At 41.8% G+C, this 24,040-nt stretch overlaps 1 protein-coding gene across 1 annotated transcript in view; it reads left to right on the forward strand.

The window, feature by feature from the left end:
• The window catches only part of AGBL4 (AGBL carboxypeptidase 4), a gene marked incomplete at its 3' end in the record, with an annotated part of 860,906 nt that overhangs the window by 26,022 nt on the left and 810,844 nt on the right, over positions 1–24,040 (forward strand). The window contains exon 3 of the mRNA XM_082053132.1: positions 12,252–12,376. Within this exon, the coding sequence (XP_081909258.1) occupies positions 12,252–12,376 (125 nt within the window). The remainder of the gene's footprint in view (positions 1–12,251; positions 12,377–24,040) is intronic.

Below are 24,040 nucleotides of genomic sequence, written 5' to 3' on the forward strand. Positions count from 1 at the left end.
CTCTACTGCTGATAGAGTAATTCATTTCCAGCCCTTTCTGATTCTATAAACACATTGTCTCACAAGATCAGTAATTTTTTACCTCTCAGGCTAATGAAGAGGGGATGGCAGACCAATGAATTCTCTCTTTGCAGAACTGTTTTGACATCCTTAATTTTTTCTTAAATATCAAAGAAAGGACAAAGAGTTGTGATTTTATTGCATTAATATTAATAATCATTTATCTGCCAGAAAAACATTTAAATATCACTTGACATTTGCAGAGAAAGATTAATGTTTAATTTACTACAAACACAGAAATACTTTGAAATAAAGGGAAATGCTTCTAGATTTGGCAAAATGAAAAAAAAAGAAAAGGACCCGAACAAAATGAAGACAGACATTGAGATATAATAAACCATTCTAACTGTAGCAGAAGACAAAACATGTTGGTGCCATCTAAAATGTCAATATTTAAACTATCACGTCTGATCGAAAAAATAACATCAACTAGATATTTTTTTAAGGTCTAATTTAAGCTTTAACTGAACAAAGATACAGGAGGGTGAGCAGTTTTCTGGTGCATCCTTGCAGGTACATTTAAGAAGGTCTGCTGTAAACTCTATCAATATTAAGCAGACAAACCAATGTAATATAGTTCCTTGGTACTGCGTAATTCTGTATGGCACATTGGAGTAAAGCTGGGATATTAACAGCATCGGCATTTCATAATTATGGGCAAGACTGGGAGCCAAGGGGCTTCCAGAGCAGGCTGGGGGCTGGAGGGCAGGAAAACAGCACAGGAGTCAGAACATTACAGAAGGGAAAATACAGGACAAGTTCCATTGCCTGCAGAAGGATCAAAGTGCTGTATGGTAAAGAGAAAGGGACAGAATCCACCTCGTTCTACAGAAGGAAGTCAGATGGGGAACTGCAGCAGAGGGGCAGGTGAACAGTGAAGTGGTGCCTCAGTCTGATCTGACGGAATGGCCAAAAACGTACCCAGGCTGCAGGAAATCTATCTGTACATTTATCATGGAGTTTATGTTATAAGATTTCACTTCTAGGCAATGAAATAATGGGATTAATGTCTTGAATGAGATAACGTTTCTGGCCCCCAAACTGTTTTTGTGACTAGATTGATAATGGCATAGAGAACCAAATTCAGTTTCATAATAAACTAAAATAAGACTGTTTCTTCTGCAAAAGCTTTATATAGGACAGATATGATTCTGATCTAGTGTTTGTACTCAAAGTCTATCCTTGCAGTAGACCATTGTTCAGGGAAATTCTTGTATAACATACAAAAGGATAGTTTTAGCCATAAAATCAGTAATTTCTTAGTTAAAGAAGGTTCTGATTTCGGATCCATGTCAAAAAGCAAGACCATTATAAGACAATGCCCGAAGCCATTCCGTTAATACTCTTCTTTTTCCTTTTAATTAAAAAAAGAGGCAAATTTATTTACAGCTGTGGTGACTTTGGAGAGATCCTTGAGAATATCATTTAGCTACAGCTCTCCAGACTGATCATCGAGGTTAATTTTCCTCAAGTGGCAGTTTGTAGCTATACAATGAAAGATTCCCCTGGAAAAATGGTGGTTCCATGTATCGGGCACCAAACTAAGCCAAATGCAGAATTACAGCATTATTGTACAGTAATAAATCAACAGAAATATCCTCACTTGCAGGATGAAAGTTCTGTTTCGCCTTTTGCATTACAAGAATTCTTAGCGTATTTGCAAAATGGTGACTGTATTGAGCAGGAAGAATTACATAAGTAGGGCTGCTGCAATGTACTTAAGAGTAAAAGAAATATGCAGCTTTTAGCATTTTTAACCATTTGCAGTGTGTGGCTCGCACCCCTGTCTGGGCAGCAGGTGACCAGGACAATGTTTCATGTGAGGGGCAATAGGCAGCAGCAGATTTCGAGGCTGCGCGTTGAGCAGCAGGCCCTGAGGAGGTGGGTGTCGGAGCCGCGTCCCCTGCTGCACACCAGCAGTGGTACATCCCGCCGCGGTACCGCCGCTCGCGTTCCCTCAGCGGCCGCGGTGGTTTCTTCCGTGGCTAAGGCTGCAGACGTTGTTATAATTTATTTATAAACTTATTAATTATTTATTTAGGATAGCACCCATTATATGCTAAGTGACTTCCAAACAGAAATTTCCCCAAATGCTTTTCCTTTAAGAGCTTCTCTTTGAAAGATGTGGTACAGACAGTCGTTTCGATGGCATTACTTTGTTAAAGCAAGCCGAGTTTCGTGACACTAGTACAAAGCCTCTTTGTATTCTGATTCCCCTTTGACAATGGTTCACTGCCGTGGATAAATAACTGCCCATCTGTCTTCGGAGGCCCTTGGGGAATGGATAAAGAGGGAGCAGAGGGCTCAGCAGTCGCCGTGTTTTCTGGGGATTTGGTGGGTTTGGTGTGTCATGGTGTCTTAGGGCACAGGCCTCTGGTTTGTAAGGATTCTCAACACTCTGCACTGAGCTGATGTGTTGCTGCTTTACTGCTGCCGATTCCTGTATTTACCTGATTTTATGACTTTATTTTGTGTTGCAGTCTTGGGCTTTGCTGATGTTTTTGTAACTCAGGGGAATCTCATAGATGCAGGAGAAGGAGTTAAGAGACTGACTGCATTTGATCCATCCGTTACCATTGCCCTGCACAGTGAACATTGACATTTTATTCTTTACAGCTCCAGGTTTTTAGGTCCTTTAGCTGAAAGCATCAGTATTTATTGATAAGGGCAATTCTGAAATAAGGCTCTTTGGCTGCTAGTGATTAAATATCAATCTCGTGTGATCAAAACTATTGAATTCCTTCAGCAAGATTTTAGTATATCATTTCTTTATATGTATGTGAGCCTGCTGTTTATGCAATTATATTTGTATTGTGCTGTTTGGCTTGTGGTGTTTTTTGAGCTATGGCGACCACTACATCTTTGGGATTACTTGTTGCTGTTTTCCATTGTGCTCTAAGCTGGGGTTGCCATTGAGGTTGCTCCTCTTAATGAGCACAACAGACAGAAAATCTTCTGTTCTCCTAGTTGCTTGTGTTGTTATTCTAAATGGTGCTGTTCACTTCTGCATTAGCTTTGAAGGAAAGTTGCAAGTGATGTAAGTAGGTGGCCTTGGGGATTAACACGTTGGAACTTTCCAATGATTTCTATTGTGAGATCAGCAATAGAATTCTCCTTGCAGGATGAGCCTCAGAATTGCTGCTCAATACATTTTAGTCCCCCTTTCGCCTCATCCGCACATCACTCAAGCCCAGTGACTGAGAAAAGGAAAACTCATCCTAAATCCATCCATTGGTGGTGCTGTCCAGACTAAAATATGACAATATTTTTGTAACTCTTTTCAGTAGAAGAAATCATAGCATCATTCCCCCAACTTTCTTGTCTTTTATATTCAACTAGTAAAACAAATCTATCCTGGTTTATGCCTCTTTCCTTTTTCAAACAGTCCTGCTTTCTTAAAGCTTTCCAAATCCCTTCATATTCTGGGTAGAAGACAGTTCTTTAGTTTCCTTAGAAATGGCCCTCTCCCTTTCTCACTTCATTCAGACCCCAGTCCCACAACTTTCTTTTAATCTAATGATTCAGATTAGCTGCTGTGGGTGATAAATTCTGCTTCCTACTCTAATTCAGGGAAAAGTTTTAATTTCTAAACCTCCTGTGGGTGTTTTAGTCCAGGCCACACTGTTCCTTAATAGTTCTGCGATTTAACTGAATACAAAGGAATTATAGGTCTATTCATTACACTTCTTTGGGACCACAGAGAAACAGTAACTGTGATCCCAGACACTATGGGCAGACACCCTTAGGAAACGGGTCTGGTGCACCGTCCCTGCGTCACTCGTGAGGAACATGTTGGTGAGAGGGAACTCAGACCGTGATCCTGAAAAGGTGAGCAAAATCAGCTCTTGCTCATTGTTACCAATTAGGAGCAACACAATTAAAATCAATATTGTTACACCAAAAGAAATGGGATATTTGGAAAGGATAAGACCATGTATGAGTTTTGGATTCACCACTTTTCTCCATATTGTTTTGGTAGAGAAACAAACAAACAAACAGAGACCCATAACTCTTACTTACCCAAAAGACCAATAAAATTAATTTTAATGCTATACTCGTAGATAAACAGGAATAGTGTAGAAGCTAGAATTTTCATGTGCTGTCAGCTGCAGTTACGCTTTGTCACACTGTCTAATTGCAATAAAAGCTCAATCAGAATCCCTCGGCCTGGGTTAGGTGTGGATACGTACATCTGAGCTCACCCGTTCCAGCGGTGGGAGCTGGTGTTTTATCAGCCGCTGCTGAGAGCTGAGATGGTCATTGTTCACTCCCGTCTTTTTCAACAAAAATTCACAAAAGCTACTGATTTACTGTCCTTTGGATGTCACCATTGATAAAAACGTAATGGAAACACAGCAATTTCAACTTGCTTAATTGAGGAGGGAGGATAGAAAGAGACAAGTCTGAAGCATCCAGCTTCTCCAACCAGCTACTTGTGAAATTCTTTGCCTGTTCGATAGTCCTGAGCATTTGAACATTTTTCAAAGGTGATTTGGGTTTAGACCGAAAGCTGAGTCATGAGCATTGCTATTGTTTTACGTGAAACATCAGCTGTGCAATATGATATTGTTGAAGAGTCTTGACGTTTTTTTCCAAAACATTGATTTAACCGTGTCAGCGTAGATATTACTTTGTATTGCAGTGCTTAATATGTGCAATTTTAATGATTTAAAGTATACTTTAATGCACAAGGTGGTGTATATGTGTTCTTCATGGTATTTTCTCTTTATTCAAATCATGAGCTTTGCAGTGTCAGAAATCTCTGGGCAGGAGTCCAGGAGATAGTGCAAAACCAGCCGCAGGTTTTCAGAGATCACCACTATTTCATTAGATTCTTTTTCCTATTTAAAACTCAAATGCTATGTAGAAGTTGTTTAGGACTTGTCACCAAACTATTTGTTATAAATTCTCTTTGCAGATAAAGAGCCTAAAGCCAGCGGGAGTTTACGACTGGCATTCTTGGGCGCACTCCTCTCAGCACACAGCTCATCTTGCGCTCTAGAGCAGTTTTTACAGGTCCTGGTCCCCGTAGTTCCTGTTCCTTTTAGAATGTATCAATAAAATTTCCTTGCATTATCATCTCAATGTGTTTTGTGATCTTCAAGGGTGAATTCCATTGAGGGTATTCCATATTCTAGATTTCATCTTATTTTGTGAAATACAGGGTTGCAAGAAAACACAGATTAATACTGTTTGGCTATCTTAGACTTGATCCCAGGTTCAACTGGTGAAAGTGATGTATATTCCAATCTGTTCCTTGGTTGTTTTTGTTTAAAGAATTTGTATAGATTGAAATGCAGCTGCGAGTGTATTAGTGATTTTCTGTTGCTTACTTGTCAAGATTTTTATTGTGTGGATGAAAAATAGTATTTCAAAACCTGGCAGCATATTGACGAAAACAGAAGAGCACTTTGCGTAATTCTCTTTTGAAAAACTACCTCTTTTAGAGGCAGAGATTGCCTCGGCTGCTTCCATTCAGATGTATCTTGATCAATAGATTTATTGATAGCTTTCAGCCAAGCCTTCATTCTTTTTTTCTCCTCAGTTCACCATGGTGCTCACTTTCCCGAATTAAGAAGCTCGAATTAGGCCCCTATAAGCAAAGCGTACAATATGCAAGTGCTCTAGGTGTAAAAGGAGGCATTTGACCTTTTGTTGCTAATCTGTGACAGGTGCAGGCTATTTTCTTCCAAATGGTGTTAATTTTCATGTGCAAATCCACCCCCTGAAACCTGCATTCTGTGTATCCACCGCGGGGGAATTGGGCATCGCGAGCGCCGTAATGGACAGCTGAGGGGGATAATCACGGGTGTTTCAGCCATTCATGCTCGCGACGCAGTCGTTTTAGCGCACTCGTTTGCACTGCTTGTTAGGGAGCCTGAAGTTAGTTATTCATTGCTGGACAAAAATAAATAAAGTGTCTGCGAAAGTTCATGTGCGGGGAGCAGCACATTGTTACAAATTAGTTTCCTTTACCATTTCTGGCAAACTCATTACCAGGAGCGGCGCCCGCGCTGGAGTGCGCTTCCTCGGGGACCAATAACTGTAAATAAGCAGGGCTGCAAGCTGCCTGATAAGTTGTTGTTCTGAAGATAACGGTCCTTTTTAGCAGAGTGTTTGACCTTTTTCTTTCTATTGCCTCAGGCTTGTCTGAGACCCTCAAGGTCTATTTTTCATCTTAAAATTCTCTGTAGGAAAGCACAATGTGTGGTTTAAGAAGATTTTAGGATTGCTTAACATATCTGTATTTTCTTTTCTAGCATTTTATGATAATTGTTCGAATGCCTCGTAAGTTTAGCTGGCACTTTCTCAGGCAGGTTTTCTTTCTTTGTGCAAAGTACACTCTTTATTGATGTAGGAAGCAATCAACATTAATATTTTATGAGGACTAAGTGTATGTTGCATGATTAATAAAATAGTAACATTGGGTTTTTTCCTGACTCTTAAAGAAACTTGAAAGATGCTGTTGACCCCTCTCGCTTTTGCCATTTTGAGAGTCTTGCACTAAACATTACTCTGGAAAGCGATTTAAGCAAATATAATTAAGAATTTCAGCTTGAATGATTAAAGAAAAGTATTTCTCTTCTTTTCTCAGTATGCTGAGAGTATCGAACAAAACTGTGGCTGAAAATTGAACATGTCTTAGAAACAAAGCCCAAGGCTACGGGAAAGTCAGTTTATAGACATTTGGGAATTTGATTTGTTCAGTTTAAAAAGATCTGTGCCAGTATTTCTGTGAAGTAAAATAATAATAGGGAAAAACCCCTGCAACTAATTTCAGAGTGCACAGGAGAAAAACATCCGGAATGTTTGGTAAATGCTGGCTGCTCTAAGACGTTGCTGACTTTACTTCCGAGATAAGGTCAGAAAGCCATTGGACAACCAGATGTCTTAGAGTGCCAATAATCTCAGATCTTACTGCTCATAATGTTTTTGGGCTTTTGTCCCTTGCAGATCACATTACTCAATCGAGTAATAAATTTTACATGTACCTTAAATAACATCATTAATATCTTATGTTTTGTAATGGTACCCCCCCAAATACGATGCAAATCACAAATTATGGAGTGATAAGGCTTTAAAAATGTTGTATAAGCTCATAGGTACAACTTGTATGTTTATTGAATGGAGTGATGCTGATCTCACGCGGGCATGAACCTCGGGTAAAGCAAAGCAAAGCAAAGCTGATGTGTTTGTAGTGTGAGACTTTCTTCTTTGACTTTAAAAGAACACACTTAACCAATATGGCTATGAACAGACTCTCTTACTGATACCACAAATTACAATGTACACAGAATAAAAACTGTGCACGGGAAGGGTCTTACAATAGTTGTATTGAGACTGGAAACTATTGGTAGGTCCATTACTCAAAACTGGAGCTATCTGGCCTTCTCTCAGATTCGTCATCTCAGCACAGGAACAGTCCACCCGAGATGCTGCAAAGCAGAGCGTTCCGTATTGTGTAATTGCACAGGGACCCCTGGCACAGGAAGAACTAACTGGCTGAGCACGCATTAAACAGTTCTCTCTCTTGCTATACATTTAACAAGAAAAGAGCAATTTGAAGGAACCTTATAGAGCTATTAAAAAATAAAAGCTGTTTAGAAGTTGTTTGCACTTAAGAAAAAAATGTTTATTTTCAGTGCTAAAATATTAAAATGGTATAATGGCTAAATAGAATAATGTAATCAATGGTTAATTCCTGTTTCATAGTTTCTAATGCATTTCACAGTGTTACCTGTGGTATTGAAATATGGTTTTCACTCGTTCGAAGAAATCTATTTTCCATGATTCCAGCAGTGTGAAGGCAGTGTCTAAAATTGTTAATTTTGTTTATGAGATTAATGTTGGGAACTTTATGTCCTTGGACACCAAAAAATGTTTTTCAATGCCATTATCAGTTTTCTACAAAGCATCTCGTAAAGCAGGGAAGCGTTTTGTTCCTACAGTTCTAGGTTTCCTTGCACCAAAACTGCCGTCTTGTTTAATGACATTGCTATGTGGGTTGAAATTAGGCTGACAGATTGTGAGCAAAGGCTGCGGTGTTACCAACAATAGTCTATTGAGCACGAGGACTTGTTGAATTGCTTACCGAAGGCATTAGTGTTCGGTCCAGCCTATTTAGCATCTGGAAGCCAGAGAAGAAATAGTGTGTTAATGGAACGTACAAATGACGGCGAACTGCAAATGGCTGCAGGTGACCGCGGCAGCTGACGCGCTGCGGAGGAGCCTCGGAAGAGGCAGTTCTGTAGGCAAAAAGTAATAAAGGGAGGTGCAATTCACAGAAGGAAAAAGTACGGCAGTAAGAGGGAGGTGAGTATTCAAATAAAGTGTTACAGATAAAGACATAAAACCGCGTTTGGAGTCCCAGGGAATTGTGCACACAGTGATTAAATTGTTACGGATTCTGCTGTATTTGAGGTAGGGATATGGGTTTGCCAGGGCAGGCTGACGCGGAGCGGTTCCAGTGCACCAGCTCTTCACCATCAGCGAGCTCACCGGCATCGTACAGCTCTCCAGTGCCTGCTTAGGGATCCCCTGGATGCTGGCGAGGAGTTCTGGGTGGGCCGCCTGTCCCCTGTACCGTTCAGATCAGCTTGATGTTGAAAGAGAAGTTGAAATTTGCAATAGCTCACAAATCAAGGTCTCGTTTTGCTTGTTTTTTATTTATTCACTTGATAACCTTTTAATTTCCTATGCCTTGCAGTACAACTTTTTAATGATCTCTGTAAATTTAATTGCTTCTGTGTTTTTCTTTGGAAGTAATCAAAATTTGCACCTCCTGGTCCATGCTGCAGAAAATCCGTATCCGGAACTGCCGGGATCATTGGGAGACTTGTATACCGAGTAGTTTAAAAGCTGGATCTACTCCACAGTCCTAGAGGTTCCATCAGCACCACACGCACGCTCGGGTTGACGTGACCCTGGGCACCCACACGTTGTCCAGAGCTGAATCCGTGTTGTGTGGGGCGGCTGGAGCCCAGCGCCCAAACAGCTTCAACCACCTGAAATCCAAAATCCACGAGGAACAGTATTTTCCACACAATGTCACGTGTTCATGACATTTAATGGAAAATACAGTAAAACAAATTCCTTTAATGAAAAATACAACAGTGCAATAGCTTGATTTTACCACTCATTTACCTTGGGTAGTAATCTGTAGGAAACGATAGTTCACGTTGGGGTTCGATTGGGGGTGCTGCGAATGGCGGAGACGTGTTGGTCGCTGTGGCGGGGGCTGCGCTCAGGGGCGGGGGCTGCGCTCAGGTGTGCGGGGGCTGCGCTCAGGGGCGGGGGCTGCGCTCAGGTGTGCGGGGGCTGCGCTCAGGCGCGCGGGGGCTGCGCTCAGGGGCGGGGGCTGCGCTCAGGCGCGGGGGCTGCGCTCAGGGGCGGGGGCTGCTCTCAGGTGTGCGGGGGCTGCGCTCAGGCGCGCGGGGGCTGCGCTCAGGGGCGGGGGCTGCGCTCAGGTGTGCGGGGGCTGCGCTCAGGTGTGCGGGGGCTGCGCTCAGGGGCGGGGGCTGCTCTCAGGTGTGCGGGGGCTGCGCTCAGGGGCGGGGGCTGCGCTCAGGTGTGCGGGGGCTGCGCTCAGGCGCGCGGGGGCTGCGCTCAGGGGCGCGGGGGCTGCGCTCAGGCGCGCGGGGGCTGCGCTCAGGTGTGCGGGGGCTGCGCTCAGGTGTAGGGGCTGCGCTCAGGGGCGCGGGGGCTGCGCTCAGGGGCGGGGGCTGCGCTCAGGTGTGCGGGGGCTGCGCTCAGGCGCGCGGGGGCTGCGCTCAGGTGTGCGGGGGCTGCGCTCAGGGGCGGGGGCTGCGCTCAGGGGCGCGGGGGCTGCGCTCAGGTGTGCGGGGGCTGCGCTCAGGGGCGGGGGCTGCGCTCAGGGGCGCGGGGGCTGCGCTCAGGGGCGGGGGCTGCGCTCAGGTGTGCGGGGGCTGCGCTCAGGGGCGGGGGCTGCGCTCAGGCGCGCGGGGGCTGCGCTCAGGGGCGGGGGCTGCGCTCAGGCGCGCGGGGGCTGCGCTCAGGTGTGCGGGGGCTGCGCTCAGGTGTAGGGGCTGCGCTCAGGTGTGCAGGGGCTGCGCTCAGGGGCGGGGGCTGCGCTCAGGGGCGGGGGGGCCGCGCTCAGGGGCGGGGGCTGCGCTCAGGCGCGCGGGGGCTGCGCTCAGGGGCGGGGGCCGCGCTCAGGCGCGCGGGGGCTGCGCCCCGTCGGCAGCTGTGGCGGGATTCCCGCCCAGCGCTGCCCGCTCGCCCTCCTCGCTGGAACGGGGAAAAGGAGATGAAAAGGCTCGTGGGTCGAGATAAAGACGGGGAGGTTGCTCACCAGTTGCCGTCACAGACGGAAGAGACTCGACTGGGGGAAAACTAATTTAGTGCCAGTTGAAATAGGCTTGGGTAGTAAGGAACAAAGACGAAACAGGCTAGTTCTCTGCCTCAGCACCCAGAGCACCCCCTTAGCCCCCTCCCCTGACCCTCATTCTGCCCGGGTTCCCTCCCTCACTGCCTGGGTGCTGGGTTTGCCCTTCCTAAAATACATTTTCACTGAGGTGCCACCACGCTGCCTGAGGGCTGCGCTGTGCCCTGCCGTGGGCATTGTGGAGCCGCCCAAGACCAGCTGGGACGGGCTGGGACCGGCTGGGACGGGCTGGGACGGGCTGGGACGGGCTGGGACCGGCTGGGACCGGCTGGGACGGGCTGGGACGGGCTGGGCAGCCCAGGCTCCGCTCAGCAGCCCGGCCCCGCGGCCCCGCCGGGGCACGGACACCCCGCTCAGCGCAGGACTTGATTTACACTGGGCAAAGGTATTCCAGCTCTACAATATTACTAGTTTGGGGGATTTTTCCCCAATATTTCATATGCCAACCGTGTCCTTCAGGCGAGTGTTTAGGAACAGATTGTTAGCACAAAGCGCTTTTCTGCAGGGGGAGTCAGTGAAGAGAATTTCCTTCTGAAAAGAAGAATGTGGGTAGGAAAGTAGAGGATAACATTAAAAAGAGGGAAGATTTAAAATGTCCAATTAGTAAAGCCAGAAACAATTTAGGATAAGGAAGAAATCCTGCAAATATATTGATGAACAGAGCTGAAAATATGTTTTTCCCACTGTTTTTTCCACAACAGTTGGGCACGTTACCAACGAACAGTCACATTGACTGAAATGGGACCTGCTGAAGGGGGAATTGTTAAGCTCAAATAGCATCATAAATAAGTATTTGAACCCAACAGTGTACATCCAACCCCAAAATATACATCTAAACCCAAGAATCTACCTGGAAATATAAAACAAGGTCATCTTACAGCGCTATTATTTCTGAAGTCTAACTTAGCATGGTCCTGTCTTACAAGACCTGATGAGATGGGTTTTAGGTTGGATCAGGAAAACACGACGTCTTATTTTTGTACTTTATAAATGAAATGGACAGTCTAAACCCTGTCTTTCAAAATCCTGGCACACTTCAAAGGAATAATGCCAATTTAGCAATTTAAAAGCACTTTGCAAGTTCTCCCAGTGCTGAACTTAATTTCCATAGCCGGTGTGGTTGCTTGCTGAATAACGCCATGGGGGACAATGTAGCTCTGACTGTATTTAAAAACGTTATCCCATGAAATTCACCAGGAGAAATCTGAGGCGAAATGTTACAGCCGCGTTTGTGTCTGTGGAAGGAGGTGATGGGGCTGCAAATGGTAAAGTGTTGAGAGCTTTGGAATGAGAGAGGAGATGGAGGCCGGGCCAGCTGTGGGGAGAGGGTGCTCAGGGCACCGGGTGCGAACGTGGGGACTCCAGTTTAGAGGTGCTGGGACAGGAGCAGCAAATGGAAAGAACGAAATGCAAACAGGTGGGGGCTAAAGCAGGTGCAGGGACTTTATCAGAAAAGTGGGGAAAAAAAGAGAGGTCATTAAAAGGATGTTAGAGGACACAACTGGAATACTGAAATAAGAGAAAACAAAGTATCGATTTGATTGAATTAAAAAAATCAATGTTGTCTTATTTTTGGTATATTCATATGCATGTAGCTAACTGCTATGCATTTTATTCTCTGACTATGATTAAGTCTTTTAAAATAATTCTGAACTGTTGTGAGGCTGATTATACTTAGATATTTTGGCCAATAGTGGTTGGAGTTTTGGAAACTGTTCTCAGTGTAGCTCCTGGAGAGTTTACGCGCCATACATTAAAATGCATTCTTTTCATGTGTTCTTGGTAGGTAACCTCGGCCGGGTGGACCACGTCACGGAGTTTGAGTATGACCTGTTCATTAGACCAGATACTTGTAACCCCCGCTTTCGAGTCTGGTTCAACTTCACTGTTGAAAATGTCAAGGAATCCCAGGTAGGTGATGCTGAATTAGACAGTATGTTAGCTTGAAAAGTTCCTGACTCCAGAAGATTTTTTTTTTTAATAAAAAAATGACGTTCAGGGTTTGTAACTAAAAATTTGCTGTAAAATACAATTTTGTTCTTTAAATTTTTAGAAATAAAAGCAGGTATTGGTATGACTGGATTTCACCGTGTTTCTCAGCTGTGCCAGACAGGAGGTAATTACAAAGACACTATAACTTCTGCCACTTAACAGAAGTTGTATTGGTAACGGCTGCTATGTGTCTGTGTTAATAAATACAAACCAAATATAGGTGTTAATATATGAAAAAGAAGTCCATCATAGCTGTTCGGATATTATCACTCCAGCCTGCATTTAATAGACGTGGAACAATGTGGTAGCGTTGCAAACAGGTGTTACTGTAGTGACTAGTGACTGTGTTAGAGGAGAAGTTTCCTGCCAATGTGTCCCTTATGAAAGAGGTTTAAATGTGAAACAACTTGATAGGAAACTGGTTCACCTACTTTTAAATAGTGTTTCTGTGCAGTGAAAATAGCCCATGAGAGAGAAACTTCTTTGCTCTATTTTTTCACTTCTCTTAAATTAAGGAAAAAAAAAAAGTTATTTTCTAACTTTGACAGTGACAAATCAAAATAGATTTAATTGCACTTGTCACAGCTACCTTGCACTTTATTCTGGTGTTCTTAGTTTATCATAATCAGACTGCCATTTTCACTTAATGGAAAGAAAACACATTTAATAAGAGAAGAAACTACAAAGTTTGATATTTGTATTCCTGCGAGACCAATATCTTCATATCCACCACTGTACCCTTCCTGCTACAACTGGAAATCATGACGTTGTTTATCTCTCTTCCTGGAGCCCGATACTTTATCAGACAGACCCTTTCTGCTGCTGTGCCTTACTCGACTATGATCAAATCATGTAGTCATGAGATGAATGGGAATCTGTCTCAAGGAGGCAAAGAGATCTGGTAGAAAGATACAATATATATCTAGTGCTTACAGGATATTTGTTTTCATGGTTGTTTACATGAAAGAGAATGGTTTCACTATTAAGTTTGACTTGTAAGGTCTGTTTTTATAATGTGTGTTCCTATAATCTTTTCTTCATCTCTCCAATTTCCGTTCAAATGACACCTGCATGGACGTGATCTAGTCTGGAACCTTTTTTAGGTCTCCGTACTAGCGGACATGGGCAGTGTGAGTCAGTGCAGCTCAGCTGTATTAAAGGAATGTTAGTAATTGCTGCATCACACATACTGGGTAATCTGGTTCGTGCATTTTGACTGTTTTCTGTTTTACTAGAAAATAGTAACAATGAAAATCATACCATTCAGTATTGCTTGAAAATGTTGCACAAATACACGAGTGACTTTGATCACCTTGTGTGCAAAAGTAGATATTTTAATAATTTCATATAATAATTATGTGTATAATATTATATTTATTTCTAATGTATCATATAGTGATGTGGGAGGAAGGCAGATCTATACATTTATAAATTCAAGGTCTGATTTCAACCATTTACATGAGGACTCTAAATGAGTAGCTCCTTTTATTAGTTTTCTGTATTTTCTGTATTACTTTTCTTTCCTCTTCCTTCAACTTCAAATTTTTAAACAACTTTATTTACTTAGATTTGAAAATATGTTGAAGATTTTCTTCTTGTTATGAGAATATCTCCAGCCTTGCTTGATATTTCACACTTAAGCCTTTACTTGCAAAGAAATGTATTTTGATAGTATCGTGAGGAAACAAGAAACCCCCTTTCATTATCTGACACCAGAAATCATCCATTCTGGTTTTTTTTCCTATTGCATGAGACCAATCATTGACACCCAGCAGTGGAAAAAGTGAACAAAGATGACACTGTGAAAACAACAGCCAAACAAACACTAAGAACACGTCATTGTAATTTATGTATTTCTGGTTTAGCTTTCAATTCTACTACTGAATAGTAGTGCAGATTTTACAGTATATTTAGTGTAGTATTTTGTGTTATTAATCTAGTGATAAATTCAAGAGCTCTCAGGCATTCCTGACAGCCTCACCTCCCATACAGGATTGTTCTGTAGAGAACAGGTCTTTTACATTCTGGTTTTCATTTTCTTAAGCCATGGAGCTTCCACTTGCTATGTCTCAAAACTGTCCCGTTGACTCATCTCATCAGTGTTGCTTGATATTTAGCCTAAAGCTTTCCTTTATTTAATCCCGCTATTCCCAGTTGCAATTCTGCTTAGTAATAGCTCCTCATGGTACAAATAAATCCTCATCATCCTTGGCTAACATTTATATTTCTGTAAATTACAACATTCATCTTCATTTGTGTCTCAACCTAGCTATCATGTTTTGTTCTTCCAGCCCTATATCCAATAGAGCACTTTACCTTTTAAGTGTTTAAGTGTTTTTTGGCTTTGGAACCTTTGGACTTTGATCATATATAAATCTTACCATCCCTTTGCTAATTAGTCTGGTTTCCCAGGGAAACAAGACTTACACGACCGCACAGTCTACTTGCTAGACTAGGTTTTTGTGGGGCTGCTGATCTTATCCTCTCCTTTCTCCCTCAATATCTTCTTAACTCTTGGCCAGGTTCAACAGCGCCGGGCAGCAGTTCCTAAGGAAAGCATGTTGCCAGGGGCAACAGACCCCTCAGTGTTCTCACTGCAGAAAGGCTCTGGTACGAGACAATTTCTTACTGAACACGAGGGGATTCACAGGGGAGATGCGCAGGAGACAGTACTCATTGGAATTTGCATTTTTAAGATACCAGAAAATCCAACCATGAAATCCAAATCCATAGCACTTATTAGTTTTTCTTCTTGCAGAACTTCTTGGGTTTAGTGTTATTATTCCTTTTCCAGTTCCTTCAATATTTTTTATAGCATGGGACTGAAATTGAAGGGACAATTGTGAGTACGCTGGCTTCCCAGCCGACAGAGAGGGGACTTGAGTCCCTCTGCTCTGTTACCGGCTCAGCACAGACAGCTGGAAATTGCAGCAGCCTTTTGTTGCTGGATCACTATGGAAACTCGTGCCTAATTTGTTGTTCTCTAACATATATAAGTCTTCTTCAGAATGATTGCTTCCTTCCTTCCTTCCTCCTGTTCCGTGTGCCTTAGGTTACTGTTGTGCTTCAGTAAGAAGAGCAAGCAATAGAACTATGTCCTGTAGCACAGCAGTGAGAGGCCTAAGATTTTCAGCATTATTTTTAGAATTCCATGATTTTTTTAATGTTCATTTCCTTCAGTTACAGTGCAAACAGTAGACTTTTTATTTCAAAGTTGGTAAATTAACTTCTACCTCCTTACCACTTGGACTGCCACATCAGACATCCTATCTTTTCAGTTCTATTTGATACTATTTTGGCAAGGAAAAATCAAAAGAAATAGCTAGTGGCTTGTGTTTAAGGAACAAAAGAACCATCACGTGAGATACCTGTGAGATGTAAAATTTGATCTTCAGGTCTCTTTATATGGTTTCTGACTTGCAAGTTGCTTGTTCTGATACGACCTGAGCTGTAGATTGTTTTGGTCATTTGTTCAGTGAATTGAATTAATGTCGATATCAGAAAAAAAACGAAAAGAAACGGATATGTTATATTTAAAGACTATAATAATGCAATGGTTACACTTACAGTAAACATCAAAGGGAGAATGAAAGCAATGGGGTTTGTTGTGGAACACCTGGTCTCGTGGGCAAAGGCTCTGATTTTTCTAATGATATACATGTCACAGGCTGCTGGCTGTTTCTGGATAATGGTCTTTATTGGGCAGGGTTTGTTTCCTATTAACTTTAGCCGTGTCCCTTACAACACCTTTTACAATTTTGCTAAGTTCCTCCTCTGTGGAGCCAAAATTGGGTGAACAAATGCCATCTCCAAATTGCATTCCGAGTATTTTAAATAGGCAGTGCTTCAGGTGCGTGGCTATTTCTGAGCTGGAACGTCCTGAAAGGTGTTAGTGACAGTGATCAATTTGAGATTTAGGGGGAAAAAAGAAATGTGTGTACGTGTGATAAGTTATAAAATATTCCAGTATACCAGCATTGGAGGATTTTACCGGTGAAAAGAATGATTATTTCTCTTGGGGGCCATAGACAGAAACTAGACTCTAGTAGCTGATGCTCATTGTTCCAGATACCGTAGCCGTGCTAGGAAAGGATGATCTCTGTCCTGGAGAATTTGCTTTTGAGGAGGGAGAAGAGTTGAATATGACAAAGTGATGAAAGGATCAAAAATGACTATGAGGATTGTAATTACTCTAACAAACAGCAACCATATTATAGCAATGAGTAACGCACGTCTAGGCCGCGTGATGCATTCTGTGTGTGTATGTACCTGAACAGCTCTGCTGTCTGGTGAATCATGCTCAGAAATGCTATTTTCACTGAGATTAAAAAAAGCATTCCCAACAGAAGGGATTTCCTAATAGTGCCTAATTTGGTTCTGTAGGTGTTAATAAACACATTTGGAGTCCTTCACCGCAAAGGTACTGCCAAAATATACCAACAGGAACAGAGGAGAAGAGCGGATATTTGGCAGCTAGGATTGGATCATTACTTACAATTAATAAATCAATCCAGATTGAGGTTAAAATCAAAGAAACAATTGTTCTTTCCTTCAAAGGCATTCTTTGACTCCAGATGTTTTTTTTGATTTTTTTATATGTATCTATAGAAAAAAAGGTAGCCTATTCTTTTTCATAAATTGAAATAGGATGCCAAGGTAAGAGAGATAATATTGTAGCTGAACATTATTATGAACACACAGAGCTCTCATAATAGAGTTTTCTCTTTTATTTTTTATTTATTTTTTTTGTCCTACGCTGTTTTGCAAAATAAAGCAGGCTGTAAAATCTCTGCTATCTTTAATTATTTAGATTTTCAGGAACTATTTGTTATTGGTGTTGGAGTTCTTAGTTTGTTCTGGCCTCTTATTGCTGTTTTGAAACAGCTGCTGATCCTTAGCAGATAACAGCTTCTTTATGGGGTTACAGCTGTGATTGTTTAAAGGTATGGATGCCAGGTGTATAGGGAGAGGTGATGTTTTCATTATACCCATTGATACATTTTGGAGAAGCAGGGAAGGGGGAGAAAAGGAAAACAGGCATGATTTCAAGTGCTCCAGCTCTTTCTGTCCTGAGAACTCATCCCGTGTAGTGAACTCCTGCAGAAGCGGCTGCAGAGTGAGGAGGAGTAAGGGTGACACCAAAAGCAGCTGAAAGCTGGGAACGGGCCCCCCTTCCCTCTCCTCCTGAAGCAGGCGCTCTGCACTCGGCTGCCGTCTGGTGATCTAAGGTACTGGTACCAAGAGGTATTATAACATCTTATTGTCTTTCCAGGGTCTAATTTCAGAAGACACGTATTTTCTTTACTGTTCGTTAAATGTTATATTGCATTTCCCTGGCTTTATAAAATGCACGTATAGAAGTGTGTATGTTTTTATGGAGAAGACTTCCATAAACTGTATTTTGACCTCTAGCATTTCCTAACCAATCTGAAATACATATTTTCTGTAGTGTATTTCATTACAAATACCTGCTTACTAAATGAAGCATAAGTAATTCCTTGTTGAATAGTTTGCATTAATAATGTATTAATCCACTTCTGGTCAGCTCCTATAATCTCCCTACATAGCTCTTTATAAGAATTTAAGAGAAGAATCACTGAGTTGTTTGAATTTTGCCTTTTTAGGCAGCCCTCAGCTGTTGCCCATCATTAGGTGCTCTTCTTGTGTTAATTTGTAGTGTACTAGAAAGGTGCCTCTACCTCTTCCTGTATTTTGGTGTTTTATTCACTCTTTACACAGGTAGACAAACCTAATCATTTACACGTACCAGTTTTGTTTTGTCATATAAATTGATTTTGTTTCTCTCTTCTGATACTTTTATTGAAAATAACCTAATTTTAAGAGATTGAAGGCAAAGGGTGCTGATATCTGTGCACTGCTTCTCCAAGCATGTTTAATGAATTGAAAGTTTGAAATTTGAAATCTGGAGGTTTATAAAGAATAGGCATCTAGAACTCATAAGCAATCTGAGTCAAGCCATCATCTTAGATGGCGAATCTGAATAGAGTATGTATAAGAACTTGATTACAGAGCATGCTCGTGCTGGCTGGTTTTGGTGCTCCGTACGACCATGGTGGTGACACAGCAGAGTCCTACTGGGACTCAGGTTAAGAGTGATGTGAGATGGTTTCCAAACCAGACTCTTCAAAGCATAGAACAAGGTCTGTGTTCCTGAAAAGATAAACGTTGAATTTATGTGGCTGCTCTAAGTCTGGTTTTAGAAGAGGGTTTTGGTTAGCTTTTCAAAGCACCTTAGTACCTAGTGTGCTTCAGCATTCCTTATACAGAAAGGTACAGTGGTTTAAATTTGCTGTTTCTAGAAAATGTATGTGCTTGCCTAATTCCTTTCCTCTCTCTTAATGTGCTCGTTAAATAGTAAACAATTAAAATGAAATTCAATTTTGTATGAAACGTGTATCAATCACTGTTCCAGTCAGAAGTGTAAAACATGGATGCGGACAAAGTAAAAATTCATGCAAATAAACATAGAGTAATAGAAATGTACCAATGTACCAGAATGAGTGAGTTTTACATTTCTCTGTGGTATCTTATGGCACCATAGCATGTGGCGATGTGGATCCATCGGATTTCACTGGGAAGGGCTCGGGTTCTCTGCAATGTGTGTTGACAAATACAACGGATTCTTTCAGAGGAGCCTTTGAAGTTTCTGAAAGCAGTTTCACTGATCACTGGGTTTGAAAGTGAGAGGATTTCATTGTAAGTCAAAGGTGCGTGGGGTTAGACGATATGTGCCGTGATTGAAGGAATTATTTATTTACTGAGGAAGCCATAGGAAATGTTAATTAAATAAGAAACAAAGTGATGACATTTAGAGTAGATTGCATGTTCGTCTCAACATTTAAAAGAAGAAAAATCAATTGAACATGCTGCAGTTTTGAAGAAAAATACTTTTGCCATTTTGGAAACTTGTGGCTATATTGGTCATGTATAAAATTAGATTTATAAGTGATGATTCTTCCAGGTTGGAATCCTTTCAAGTACATATGACTTTATTTTGGATCAATAATTCAGTTGTGCTTGGAATAGGTTGAGGGCGCGTGTGGAGCTTTGGTAAGTGCAGTAGAGTGTGCGTCTCCATGAAATTATCCAAAGCTGCCGTGGAATTTATCACCCTTTAGAAAGTAATGGATACAGATAGGTTAGTAAACATAGACAGTATTCAGTGCTAGTAAAACAACTGCAGTTCTGATGAAATGTTCTCTCTTGTCAAGACAGTGTTAAATTAATAAACTTTTTCTGTTGCAGGTGTCTCTAAGCACGGTTTAGATGTCAGTGTTTGGTAATTATTGCATACATAGTGTGCGTTTCAGACTTAACCCAGGCTTCTGCTTACGGGAATCTAATGACCAGGTGTGTTTAATTTCCTATTATGGTGGCACCTGTCACTCAAGATGTCAAAAATACATTATAAATGCTATAAACAAAATCAGCACTGTGATGATCTTGATGTCATGATGTGACAAGTGTACTTTTCTTTCAATTTAAAAACTTTGTTATTTATTATTAACTACTCTCCTTTTTAGTTCCAGTGTTAATTGTCTTCCATACAAGTTTGGTTTCATTCTGCTTTTATTACCGAGAAGTCTTTGCATTAGAATGCAGAAGCATAGAACTAAAGTCAGAGAAAATGTTTTTACATTGAAGAGATGAATCTGAGATGTTTTAAACTTTCCTGCTTTTAGATTGTTTTTTAAATCTTTCTTATGCAGAATATTCCATGTTTGAGCCATGGTAGGTTGAGGTACAGTGCAGAAATTGCTGGAACCTGAAGCTGAAATGTATGTAGGTCAATCTATGTTAGTGGGAGAGGGAAACCGTTTGGTGTTTAAGTGACAGGGCAGAAAAAGAGAAGCTAGTGCTGAAGAACTGTAGGAAGTTGTGTTTTGTCTTCCACCAGGCGAGTCTAGGAATGAAATAACAGTGATATTCCGAAAGAGGTGACTAGTTTGGAATCAGCTTGGAAAGAGCGGTGGAGGAGTCATTGTCCTGTCTGCGGGGTGGTTGGGCGTGTTGAGCACTCGGCCCCATTGACCCCCGTGCTGCGCGGGAGCCACGGCTGCTCGCACCTGCTTTGTCCCCTCTCCCCACCGCTGTGCGCTGCCCGGGATGGGGACACCCGGCCCCCGGCCCGGGTCACGGTGCACACGCGTCCTTACCTATCTGCTGCCTCGCAATACGTGAAATAATAAGCAGAGAAAACTTGAGTTTTGATGGTGAAAATGAGAAATAGGATTGAGAGGATAAACAAATTCCTGAAAGTACGTGTTGTGCTATATTATAGACAATAAGAGCCCTCCACTTGGCTTCTGTGGAAGCTGTTAGCTGGAGCAAAGGAGCTGTGAAGAGTGCTAGATCCTCCTCTGGTCTTGTGTGCCTGTAACCTCCATCAGAACGGGATATCAAGTGCTTAGCTTGTAGAATTCTGGAGGTATCAAGCATTAAGATACGCATCTTCAGTTTTTTAAGGGAGCAAAGAAAATGGCTGTAGCTACTTAAACTGCTTATTTTATTTTTATATATATATATAGATGTATTTAACTGTTGATTGCAACTGGAATATTCTTCTGCACGCTATAGGTGACCCAAGCTATTACCGTATATATAGTTAAATCATTGTTTTCCCCAGAAGAAAAAATAATATTTCTATTGAAGAGGCTGTGAAATATGTTGTAAAATGAGTGTGCTATTTTTTACTTTGAGAAATTAAGAAAAATAACATTGGTTTACATATCGACCCTCAAACCAGAACTGCTGTATTTTTAATGCATGACAGGGTATAATAAACTGTGCAGAATTATAATGATTGGGTACAGTTGCAGCAGTTTAGGATCTGGCTTGCAAACCTTAGGTGCTATTTGCTGTTGCACCGCTGCTCATGCTGGCTCTGGTACTTCTTTTGTGAACTGAGGAGCTCTGTGGAAGCTCCTCATTTTCCTAGTGGCGCTACCGTGATGAACTGGAGCTCGTTACTGTAAACTGATGGCAGCTGTTAAAACTATTACAGGCAGAGACTTTTTATTGAAGGGAAACATTAGGCAGTAACTGGTAGATTTCTGACACAGTATTACATAAAGCTTCCTGTTAGGAAGGAGAGCAAAGAGAAATGGATCTGAACCCATTAGTATCAGAATTACGTGTCAAAAAGCTAGAGCAGAGTTCAATTTATTTCTGCAATAAAGTGTAAGCTAGAGATTGACTTGACAATTATTTTACCTTACATTGCTCTGGTTGTTCTGAGATGACTATTCCAACATCAAATCATCTTGTTTGGACATCTTTTACTGAATAACATGCTAGTCTAAATATGCATTATGTTATGCAGGAGCTAAAACTCAGAAGGTTTTTCAAGTAGAAATGAGATTTTTATTACTATTTTTACTAAAGGATGTATATACAGTGGAAAAGATTCAGTATGGATTTAAAACAACTGCATGTGTTTCTGCTAAATCTGGTGTACGTGTTGAATAGGGTTTGCGTTGGCACTGAGAGGATAATCTTTCTGAAGCTTTTAGTAGCTTGGTCTGAGCAATATAAATAACCTGCCCCCAACCATTTGTCTTCCCTGAGCCGCCCACCGAGCAGGGGCCGTGCTTCTGTTCGTCAGCCTCCTGCTTCCCTGACGGTTTTCCAAGATAACTGACAACAAATGGTGCAACCCCTTTCTTAGCAATTTCCACTTTGAGAAGAATATTTTTGTCAACATTTTTGCCTGTTTCATATCTATGGCTTCCAACTGGACAGCGAGGTCCATGAGTTCAGATCCTTGACCTCGTGCATTGTCGCCAGCTTTTACTGGAATGGCAAATCTGGTTGGGTTTTTCTTGCCTTGAAATCATGATTCTCTAAAGAAGGGTTATTTAATTTCCTAGTTGTGTAGCATATTTTTTAAGGGGATTGTGTTCCTTGTCCTCATATTACCCTCTGAAAACTCACGTGAAGTTTCACAGAAAACTGACTAACATTTTTGTAAGTAGTTTATTACACTGGTGTGCAGATTCTCCCGGCAGGTTTCCCTGTGCCCCCGTGTACTTTAATGGAGGCGATGTGAAACTTGGGGTGATGCAGAGAAGCAGGATGCTGCTTTGTTGTGTCCTGTTGTATGTTTGTGCTCTGATCTTTGTGAACTCTGGGGGCAAAACTAATCCCAGCATCAGAGGAGCACAGAGTATTGTGGGATTCCTGGTCGGACATGCTTGTCCCTGCAAACTTGCCATTGATGCCGAGTACCTCCAGCGCGAGATTCAGAATCGCCTCATAACCACATTAAACAGAATATCCTTCCTGGCAGGCATGTGGAAAGGCAATTCCGCGGGTTTGGAACAGCCGGGATGAAGCTACAATAACTGCTCCCTGTGGGTTCTCTCATCTCTATGGCTGCAGAAGGACCAAACAAATTTACCTGCCTGGGTAAATTGTTACATGGATTCTAGTTGTTTTAATCACAAAACTTACTTGAGTAATATATATTTATTGTCCTGATTTAAAGCCTGCTCATTATAAAAATCAGCCTATAAAAAGAGATTGTATGTATGTAGGAAAAGAATTCCTTTTTGCCAGGAATTTCTCATGCATAAATACAAATGAATATTCTAAACGTAAATGTTTGGCTGGATTATTCTTCAGAGACACATACTGATTTCTGTTGTCACCCTTCAGTGAGATTTAGTGTAGATTACTAGGAAATCCTTTCCAAGCACATACTGGAAAAAATGTGAAATATGATTTCCGTGACAGTCAGTGAGAAGAGCCAGAGTAGATGTTAACTAATGAACTGCATTTACTGCATCAGCTCCAGGTCTTTCAGCTTTAAAAAAATAACCTGCTTGATGCCTATAGTATTCAGGTCCATATTGTGCTTGATGTGCACGAAGTGTGTTTTCAGACGTGTAGCTCAGCCAAAGGGCGGCTCTGCTGTTCCTGTGCAGGTTGGTGCAGGGCTGCGCCTCTCACCGCGCCGCCAGTGCTGCGCAGTTCTGCAGCTTGGACTGTTCTATAGGGCAAGGAGGGTGACTCTCATCGTAAACTATGCGAGATGGCCAAGTTTAGTCCTAAAATATCTTCCATTCAGCTTTCTAATAAACCCAAAATGCATAAAGTGGTGAATGTTACAGTGGGTTTGATAATTATGGATAATAAATATCAAGATCATCTAAGAATTCATAACAAATTATATTCAATGGCTAGAAAATCTGAAAAATCTGTCACTTCTAAAGTATTGTCAATAAATTGTTTAAAAAATACTTTTTACCGTATAGGAGATGATACTACAGCATTGCTGCACAGTGCTATATTTTGATAAGACTTAAAGAATACTTTCTAGCCCCTGCTTTGCCTGTTCTGTAGATCATACCCGACACACAGACTGGGAAGCAAACTCAGCCTTTGCTCTTCAGGGAGCGGAGATGCTGGTGCTTGGATAATGTGCGCTCAGTAGCAAAGGTACAAATATTGAAATGATGCACCTATGTATTTGCATTTCCTCAAAACACCTGGGCACATTTGGAATGCGGATCGTTGATGATCTCCCTCTGATGTACTTCAAGGAAAAAGGCAAAAGGACTT

This window comes from Streptopelia decaocto (assembly GCF_964273445.1).
Source record: "Streptopelia decaocto genome assembly, chromosome: 5".
NCBI lineage: Eukaryota > Metazoa > Chordata > Aves > Columbiformes > Columbidae > Streptopelia > Streptopelia decaocto.